This window comes from Argopecten irradians, chromosome 7, assembly GCF_041381155.1.
Source record: "Argopecten irradians isolate NY chromosome 7, Ai_NY, whole genome shotgun sequence".
NCBI lineage: Eukaryota > Metazoa > Mollusca > Bivalvia > Pectinida > Pectinidae > Argopecten > Argopecten irradians.
The window spans coordinates 14849105-14859047 of record NC_091140.1 but is presented as its reverse complement, the minus strand read 5'-3'; the positions used below and the strand labels follow the sequence as shown (position 1 = coordinate 14859047).

Below are 9943 nucleotides of genomic sequence, written 5' to 3'. Positions count from 1 at the left end.
ATGTCATTAATCCTTACGTCTTTCCTCTAGTATCTTTAACTATCAGGGATAACATTATGGATTGTATAAACTATACGAATATTTAATAAGAGAATATGTTTTTGTACTTTTCACACTTTCGTTTTTAAATGACTATGTAGTACGGATCATCGACACAAGATCGCGGATGGCGTCAGTTCCCTGGTTAATGACGATGTTCGTAGTCTGTTTCTACGGCATCTTCGATACTCAAGGGGTGATTATCACTGTTATTATATCCACCCATCTGCGAGACAACAGATGAACGGATAGTTTAGTCCTTCGATGTATATCAACATATTTGAGCAACGGTACACTGTGGTTGTGGCTTTGTTTATCTCTGCAGGATAGGCCTGTGATTCTCCTGAACTGTCTTCACTTTTACTATGACCTACAATGTAGTCCAGGAATGGAAATAACGGCAGTGATGGTATCCCTGTGCTAGCCATGGTATTTCCCAATTCATTCTCACGTCTTATGATGTTCGACAAATATGCGTCAATGCACATTCTGTAATGTAATTGCAGAAACATGAAATCAATGTTTATTACCCGTAACTTATAAAACGCGTTTCCAAAGGGATGTCCTTTCCTGCACAATGTGGTGCCCAGGGTCTTATCACTACGCAAATAAAGACTTTTTGTAGGTTAATACGAGGGATTGTTAAACCTGAGAAAGGTGATATTCCCCGAGGCCGAAGGACCTTTCAAAGGTTTTAACAATTCCTCGTATTAACTTACAAAAAGTCAATAGGTTTTTTTGTGATATAAACGATACAATGATACCAGATTTGCTAATTTTGAATCAAGGACAACGCAATAACTAATTAAACAAAATATCTGAAACATCTTCATCAACGTATCTGGTACTTTTAGTACTTCTGCTGTACTTCTTCACAATATAACTTTCTAACATATAGCTACATTCAAAATGTGGTAAAATATCTTTCCTAATCCTACTGTTGATTTGGCTATTGCCCGATGATCGGCAATGCTCTATTTCAATTGGTCGAAAATGTGGAAGAAACAGGGAATTTCCTGTGTCTCTTTATAGGCAGGTTACCGGATTTGCAATGTTAACCTTTGGACAGGTGTTCATCGGTCTCAGGTTGACATTGCATTTTGTCAAGACCTGTCCGAGCGGTCTAGACCACAGGGACCTGGCTCGATTTTTTTAAACTAACAGTATACATATATATATATTTATATATAATAGTATCAAGGGTATGAACTCGGCAGTAGAGAAAAACGGACCTATTTTTTTAAACTGTGATTATTTTAATAAATGGGTAATATACAACATTAACTGATATCTTACCTTAAAGAGAAATAATTTATCTTTCCAGTGAGTGCTTGATGAACAAAATTGGCCAAGTATTGACGAAGTTATGGCTTGATGAATCGGGAAATTTATGAAAAATGTGCCAGGTAGACATTTCCCTGTCCGGTCTAAATGTCGTCTCGGCTCTAATGGGCACCTCAAAAACCAAGCCTAAATCACAAAATCTACGCTTGTGGTGGTAAACAGTACCCATAACTGTGTTCATCCACAATCTCCTTTGGAGGTGTCATGACCCGTACTTTGTAGAAACTCCATTTAAACATCGTGCTGCTCACTTACTTTGACCGTCACCGCCATGTTCATTTGTTTTTCGGAACGCTTCTCGAGTTTACGCATTAGCACAACAATACATAATTTGCATAATATAGTCACGATATGTAAAGTCGAGAAGGGTTCCGAGAGAAAAAAGAACATGGCGGTGACGGTTAAAGTAAGTAAGCTACACGATGTTTAAATGGAGTTTCTACAAAGTTCGGGTCATGACACCTCCAAAGGAGATTGTGGATGAACACAGTTATGGGTACTGTTTACCACCACAAGCGTAGATTTTGTGATTTTGGCTTGGTTTTTGAGGTACCCATTTGAGCCGAGACGACATTTAGACCGGACAGGGAAATGTCTACAGGTCTAGCATATTTTTCGTAAATTTCCCGATTCATCAAGCCATAACTTCGTCAATACTTGGCCAATTTTGTTCATCAATCACTCACTGGAAAGATAAATTATTTCTCTTTAAGGTAAGATATCCGTCAATGTTGTATATTACCCATTTATTAAAATAATTACGGTTTTAAAAAAATAGGTCCGTTTTTCTCGACCGCCGAGTTCGTACCCTTGATACTATAATACATATATGTATACTATTGGTTAAAAATTTTCGTGCCAGATCCCTGTGGTCTAGACCAATCAGAAAACGGCAAAACTCACAGTCATATAACAATAGCAGTTGTTGAACCCATTGCATGGATTCTGGATTTTCAGAGGGGAAGCCGTTTGCCATTGTACAATACGAATGCAGTAATTTATAACTTACGTTTGACCTTTAACCTAGTATACGTTTCTTATGAGCTGTACATGTATTATACAATATGACATTATGACTTCTGAAGTGTCATTTAATTAATTAGTTAACGAAGATTTAATAATGTATATCACAAATCTTCAATACAATTACCTAATATTTTTATCCAATATATTAATTCTGGATAAATGAACAATGACATGTGTCTTTTGCATGCAGATCACTCATGTAGTAATCCAAGAATGTACATGCGCACTATATATCGTATGTATACAAAATAGCTCTGGACATTTACCAAAAATGCAACACTGATTTTTCTGAATAGCATTTGGTTCTAATGAACGTAAGTATTAACAGATACAGATTACTTCAAATCTTTGTATTGGATGAAACATTAATTTTATTTCAACAGTGTGTACAATATATGATTAGTCATTTCTAGGCACTTTTCTCATTCGTCAAAACAATAAGAACGCAGATACATTTGTAGATATATAAACATCAATAAAAGTACAAGATATAACGAAAGTATAGTAATGAGGAACAATGTACAATCATTAAAGTGAACAGCCGGACAAAGAAAACAAGTCTAAATGCGTCATTGCCGGACAAAGAAAATAAGTCTAAATGCGTCATTGGTCTTCCAAAATCCTTACATATCAAAACGATGGTCAAGGTCTGCTTATTTTGTCTATTTTTGACCATTGGTTTACCACAGTTCTAAAAATAAATTCGCCCAACTCTTTGAAAGTGAGGCTGCGTGGAAATGTGAACACATACATAGCCAGTTGGGAGGACGTTTTAGTATTCCTATAATTTTAGGATTCCTACAATATGAATTAATTTCGTAGCTATTTTGATTAGAAATTTTATTTTTCTATTTCAAAAGAAATTATACTAAATATCTTAACAACATTTCTACCGACTTTAAAGTATTCCTTTGCCCGACTTTTCACTTTAAAATATGATGAAAATTCTCTTTTTTCCCCTTTATAGTTAAAAATAATGGTTAAGCACAAATATAAGTGTCTTGGTTTAGGCATGAAACTACGTATCGACATAATGTATAAAGACGGGTCTACTTAAAATTATTTTTATGTTCGATGTCCAATTGATATTAGTTGAATAAACCAGAATATTACCAAAAGAAAAACTGCCTCTACAATTCTTTTGTGATTTTTTGCTTTGTATATCTTCTATTTTGACCAAAATTTGCATGTCAAAGGACCAGCTACATTTACATGCCAAAAATTATCTGCTGGACTATAAGTCGGTAACGGGCAGACGGACAGGCGTTAGTTTCGAACGCTAATTAATGTAATTTGTTACGGAATTTCTATTCCACAATCACACTAACATAATTTCTATTCCACAATCATACTACTAACATAATTTCTATTCCACAATCATACTAATATAATTTGTGAATGTTTTCTAGATGGTAACACTGGTCGCAGGTATTAGCCTCTCGTTATAGCCCGGAATTTGTACGGGTGCGGGCCGTAGGCGATGCCGAAAATACCCTCCTCAGAGGGAAGGTCATCATGGTCGGCAGGCACCACTTCATACCTCTGGACAAAGGAGCTCAGGAAAAGGAACATCTCCATCCTCGCCAGAGCCTCCCCTAGACATACTCGTCTCCCTGGAGATATAGACAGGCACCCAATGGTTAAAAGTGATGTGGTGACAAAACTACAACAATTTAAAAGAAGGACACTTTCATCCATTTTGGGTAATTGTTTGACCTATTTAGCTGAAATTACTAATTTGTGCTTAAAAATCACACCAATAATTAATTTGTATTAATTCTTGAAATAGCACTGTGACCCTCAAATATTTTACTGATGAAATTATCCAGAACTCAGAAAAAATATATATTATATCTATCACTAAAGTACATTATAATGACACGAATCTACACAAACTGCATTATTATTGATACATACATTTTGTAATTCAGGAATATATTACATCCTCCTGCTTGCTGTATTAATTGCCATGCTGTATCCAAATGACACGTTAATCAGGATAAGTTTTATAATATACTGTGTATTGCTCCTCATTACCATACCACTACTAGTATTGAGAATGTAATTGTTCTAATTCAGAAGAATATCTAAATGGTGATACTTTTATAACATGATTATAAATCATGGAAAACTTACCAAGGGAAAAAGCAACGACTTTTTCAGCGCCACAGAATTTGCCTTCAGCATCTAAAAATCTGGTGGGGTCAAATTTATCCGGGTCTGGGAAAAGCTCCGGGTCGCTTAAGATAGAATCTAGATTGGGTAGAATCGTACAGCCCTTAGGGATTCTGTATCCCCTGAAATCAATGTCTTTCATTGCTCCGTGGGGTAATGACAGTGGGACTATATTACAACGGCGGAGGACTTCCGTGATGAAGGCCTCACAGTAGTGTAGGTTTGGTCTGTCCGCAACTGTCGGTAACCTGGACACACCGACCACGGACTCTATCTCCCGGAACAGTCGAACTTGTATCTCCGGGTTTCGGAGTAGATAGACAATGGACCAGCGAATGGATGTTGTTGTGGTTTCCGTCCCCGCCAGAAACAGATGGAGGATTATGAAGTCTAGGTTATCATCTAAAATATGGTAACATTGGTGATAGTGATTTGTTACGGAATGCAAACATGTATTGTGCGTTTTAATGAGAGGATCAAATTAAGTTTGCAATTTATTTCATTTTTTTTCGATTTTTGAGTTCTATGTAAATTTAATTTTAACTATCTATTGAAATTTTCTGGATGAAAATGGTTTTATATACATTTGTATAGTTAATTATTACCACAATACGGGTACTTACATTTGAAAACAGGATCGTCCCCATCATGCTTCGGTCGTTCTTTGATGAAAGCATCAATTAAATCTTGAGGCGAGTTCGAATCAAACACCTTTTTGTGCTTATCTACTGACGTATGGAAATATCCCCTTAGCTCAGTCAAGTTCTTAAGAAATGTCTTAATCCCAAATAAATCACCCGGCAGGAATCTTAGTATTGGGAACGTGCTCACGAGACTTGTTGGGCTGGCTGACTGTAGATCTATCTTACTTAGCAGCCACTTAAAGTCCTTGTCGTCGTGATCAAAGCGTTGTCCGAATACGATACTACATATAACATTAGACACGCTCGAATGCGCCAGGGCATTAATGTCAAATGGCTTCCCATTCTGTTTTCCAATAACATCCAAAAATATATCCACTTCTTCCTTGATTTTAGATTCAAGTGATTTCTTTCCGAATCCAAATTCTCTTAGGGCCGTTAAGGAGAAGGTTCGTGATTGTTTCCAGTGTTCTCCCGAGCTTCCTAGTAAACCTGAAAAAAATACATGACATTTAAAAACGACACAAATCAGCGAGATGTTGATTATAACGATTGACATTCAACCTTATCCAATATTGATAACGCAGTGTTAATTGTGAATCGAACAAACGAACAGTCGACAACCTACAGAACCAGACTTCGGCTTTGAAAAGTTATAACCACAGCCTTTACCCGATTAGAATACTCATATCCGATTTATTGCACAACGTCTGGACAGATCTGTGTCAATGAAATGGAAAGTTACAAAAAGGTCTGAGGCTTTGCTTGATGTCAACCCTGAAAGTAAAACTAAGTTGAATATACAGCAGTGGGATTCATGTAACACGTGATGGCGATTAATCTTTAATATAGGACTTCAGAGAATACACAGAAAAACCGGAGTGTATTCTTTATAGGCCAAGTAGCGGTTTATGATGAGTGTACACTCAGATTTTTGTTTATATCTCCGTAACATAAAAAAATATATTCAATTTAGTACCTGCCTTTCGCTTTAGCAACGATAACCTTTTCAAAACATCTATAAAAATCAGTCCGCCGTAATCAAAGCCAATCGGAAACAACGTACATTACAAACAGCAACGACAAGGGAAATGCTTTAACCAATGAAATTGCTCGTTACAGGCTAAATTGAATCATTTAAGGATTAGCTTGAAAATATTTTTTGTAACACAAAAATCTGAGTGTAGTCTAAATAAACCCCGAAGGGGTTTGTGATAACAGTACACTGCAGGTTTTGTGTAATATCTCCATCATTCAAAATATATAAAAAAAATCCTTATAAGTAAATATCCTACAGATACTGTCTTCAAAATTACAAATTCATTTTTGGACTCATCCTCCCCCCCCCCCCCCCCCCCCCCCCCCCCCCCACACACACACTATGAATTCATTACGCCGTTATATAAACCGTTCACAATTGACGTTATAAACGGTGACGTCATTTTCCTATATGGATTGATCAAGTAAATTTTAATCCAATCAAAATGCTCGTTACAAGCAAAATCTTAATTTCACAAATTTCTATCTTATAAGAGCTACTGTAGCTGTAATAGCAGGCTTTATGTTTTTAGTTATACAGACACTCTGAATTATACATATATAAGAGTGCTTGTCTATATGCCGGGGCCACACAAATTAGTCGGTATTGACAAAAATTCACTGTTTACACAGGGTCCGGTTTAGACAAGTTACTCTGTATTATCTGATTGCTGTTAAAATTAAGAAGTTTATTAATAATACTCACATTGCATATCTAGATCAGTATAACCACTGACCTGTGTTGTTAGATACTATATACATAACCTTTACATATATATTTCAGTTAGTAAATACCTCTGCCTCTGGTAAATACACGGTTAATATAGAGAATTGGTCTATCTGAGAATTCGTCAGCCCTTTTCACAAGAGCTTCTTTGATGACCTCATAGCCATTGAGGACAACGATCAGCTGTGTCCCTACTCGAACGCTAAAAATATCTCCATACGTCTTCCGCAGTTTCCGAAAAGTTCTCATCGGTATTTTGTCTGACCTCATTGTCTTTATTCCCGATAACCCCGGTACACCTCCTGGACCTGGTGGCAGGTTAAGGCGTTTCGTATTCCATATCAGAATTAGTGCAATCACAGAAACCAGCAGGGAGATCACCAACACATCCATCTCACCTGGCTAATGGTATCAACCTGTATTTACCTTCCGCAGCGTGTATTCATTACATAATTATATAAATCTGTAGGACACCGGATATAGGTACCAGACGAAGCGAGTGGTTTGTCACGAAGTACGTCTATCCTATATTTATCATGCTTTATGCTGTATTATATGGCTGTACTTCTTTTTAATGTCAGTGAAGTCGACCGCTGGTATTTAATTGAGGTGAAGATGTATTTATTTGTCACCTGATACTATAAATATCGGTACCACCAACTTTGAAACTCAAACAAAAATGTTGACAAAAATGTTAACAAAGACATATTAACTGTTTTGGTTTCAGTAAAGGTACACCAAACCCCATAAAAAATTCACCCGAATTCCCTTATAACAAACCTCGTTTTCTGTTAAAAGCCAACATGGACGCCATAGCAATAAGTTAAATGTTGATATAGACATAATATTGGAACGGATTGGCCAGGAAATATAATTGAAATGTCAAATTTAACTAATTTCAGGATAAGCTATCGTAATAACTATGAAGCCGTTTGATGAAATTTTTGGTCATCTGACCTAGGTCATGGTGACATGCATTTGTATAGGATAGTTTTTATCCGTTGTTGTACATTTTGAATCAACTTTTCTTGTAAACACGATAATTTAAGTAAGTATCAATTGAGCTAAATGATTCTTTGTAATGCTTAACATCAGTAATGTATCGGAGTTTATACCTTATTCGACATTTATTCGACAAATCTGTTGAACTAAGATTTCATTCTTAATAAAATAAAGCTTACTTTGACATCTAATGATTTCAAAAGTATCACCAACCGATTTGTCATCCTCAAATTAATTAAAATTGACACCCACCTCAAACGTGCAATAGTGGCGGCCATGTTCGATTAATCCAAAACGAAGTTTTACCATGGAAAGAGTCGGGTTGACATATTCATGTGACATGAGATGTAAGCACTCTTTATCAATTTTAGTTGAGGAACCTTTTTATCCTTTTTGTCCAACCTCTAATGATTTTTTTTACTTGGCATGACCTACATGTAAGGGATAACGTGGACAGTAAAAATTTGTCCTTACTCCAACTCATCAAGTGACATATTTTCCCGCCCCTGGTGATACATGAGCCAACATAAACATGTAAACGTTCATGGTCAGTACACATGATGTTTGTCTCGCCTGTTATTGGATTATGTGTAGACATTTTGGGAGTTGGTGCATAGTTAGAACTTTTCAGTGTCCAGGTGACCGTGACATATTTGACACGTGTAAAGTTTCAGCGATATGATATAACATTTAGCATTACAAAAATGAAATAAACTTGCTTAATATTCTCAATTTTAAGATATAGTAACTAATATAGGGAATTCCTATTGCGCACTGGTTTCTCGTGAATTCTGACACAGTGGTGTCACTTGCAATTGGATTATGACTATGCACCTACCCCGAAATGATTACACACATTTAGATAACAGCCGATACATCACATTTACCGACAGTGAACGGCTTTTTACCTAACATCTTACTCATATAATGAAATATTTTCATGTTTATGCTGGCGCATATTAATTCAAACATTACATTGATTAATTCATGTCCTATTAACAACCATTGTCATATACGGACGCGTAAAGACAAACACTCACTGTCGTTATCGATTACTCTTGTCTTGATGCCTGGCTAACTCATACTTTTGTGTTGGACAACAAGAATTATAAAGCCAACCAAATTCTTTCAATCGAATTGCAGTAAAGTTTATTCTAGTAGTTACAAGAACATTTTATGAGAAAGATGTTATTACTTCTTTTGTCAGTGGTGAATCATACACAAGACAATATATATTACCTCTGCCTTTAACAACCATCCGATTAGGTGTAGTATCTGGACGGTCCGAAAAGTCTTCTGCTCTCTTCACAAGAGCTTCTTTAATCATATCATAACCATTTAAAACAACAATTAGCTGAGTTCCTATTTGCACACTGAAAATGTCTCCGTACTTTTTCCTCAATTTCCGGAAAATTCTGGTGGGAAGTTTGTCCGACGTCATCAGTTTTATCCCCGACAACCCTGGGATCCCCCCAGGTCCAGGAGGGAAGTTACTATTTCGCTGTTTCCTCCATAACACCAGGAATATTACGACAAGAGACAACACGACAGATACCACCTCCATATCGCTGGTATAAGTTGTGATATTCAGAAAACTAAAGTGCATGGTGTGTCGTGATATATCTATAAACCTGTGCACTGGTAACGGAACGTTCTACATCTTGACCTCGACAGATTTGATACCGCTCTGTAATAGATAATCAATCAAGGTTTCCCTCAACTTCATAGGAATTTCCCACATATTGTTAGTGCGGACGTTGGGTGAATTATGAATCAATTAACATATGTGTGTTCTATATGTGTTCATTGTTTTTGTGGACATTCGTTTCCGTAAATGATATGCAATTTTAACGCGGTTGTTTTTAATGTTTACTAAGAAACAATAAAAGAATGAGATAACTACCTGTAAAATACCTAAGTTATCAGCACAAATTAATTAGTTAGTTATGCT

The 9943-nt window shown here is 36.3% G+C and overlaps 1 protein-coding gene across 2 annotated transcripts; it reads right to left on the bottom strand.

The window, feature by feature from the left end:
• Positions 1 to 2986: 2986 nt before the first annotated feature.
• On the bottom strand, positions 2987 to 9664 carry LOC138327638 (cytochrome P450 2H1-like). 2 transcript variants are annotated; one of them, XM_069273902.1, is made up of 4 exons: positions 9232 to 9664; positions 5208 to 5717; positions 4546 to 4986; positions 2987 to 4022 (listed from the first exon to the last, which is right to left on the bottom strand). In XM_069273902.1, exons 1-4 carry the CDS (start codon positions 9596 to 9598, stop codon positions 3841 to 3843), a joined length of 1500 nt encoding a protein of 499 aa, XP_069130003.1. In that variant the 5' UTR covers positions 9599 to 9664; the 3' UTR covers positions 2987 to 3840. The 2 variants fall into 2 exon arrangements, with proteins under 2 accessions (XP_069130003.1, XP_069130004.1); XM_069273903.1 differs by lacking the exon at positions 9232 to 9664 and adding an exon at positions 7059 to 7436.
• Positions 9665 to 9943: the final 279 nt, after the last annotated feature.

Bases quoted from the DNA above. Each gene is read 5' to 3' on its own strand.
- LOC138327638 (XM_069273902.1), bottom strand. From the start codon at position 9,598: ATGCACTTTAGTTTTCTGAATATCACAACTTATACCAGCGATATGGAG. The intron at 4,987-5,207 runs GTAAGTACCCGT...ACCATATTTTAG, and splicing joins GGACGATCCTGTTTTCAAAT to ATGATAACCTAGACTTCATA. The intron at 4,023-4,545 runs GTAAGTTTTCCA...CTATATCTCCAG, and splicing joins AGTCGTTGCTTTTTCCCTTG to GGAGACGAGTATGTCTAGGG.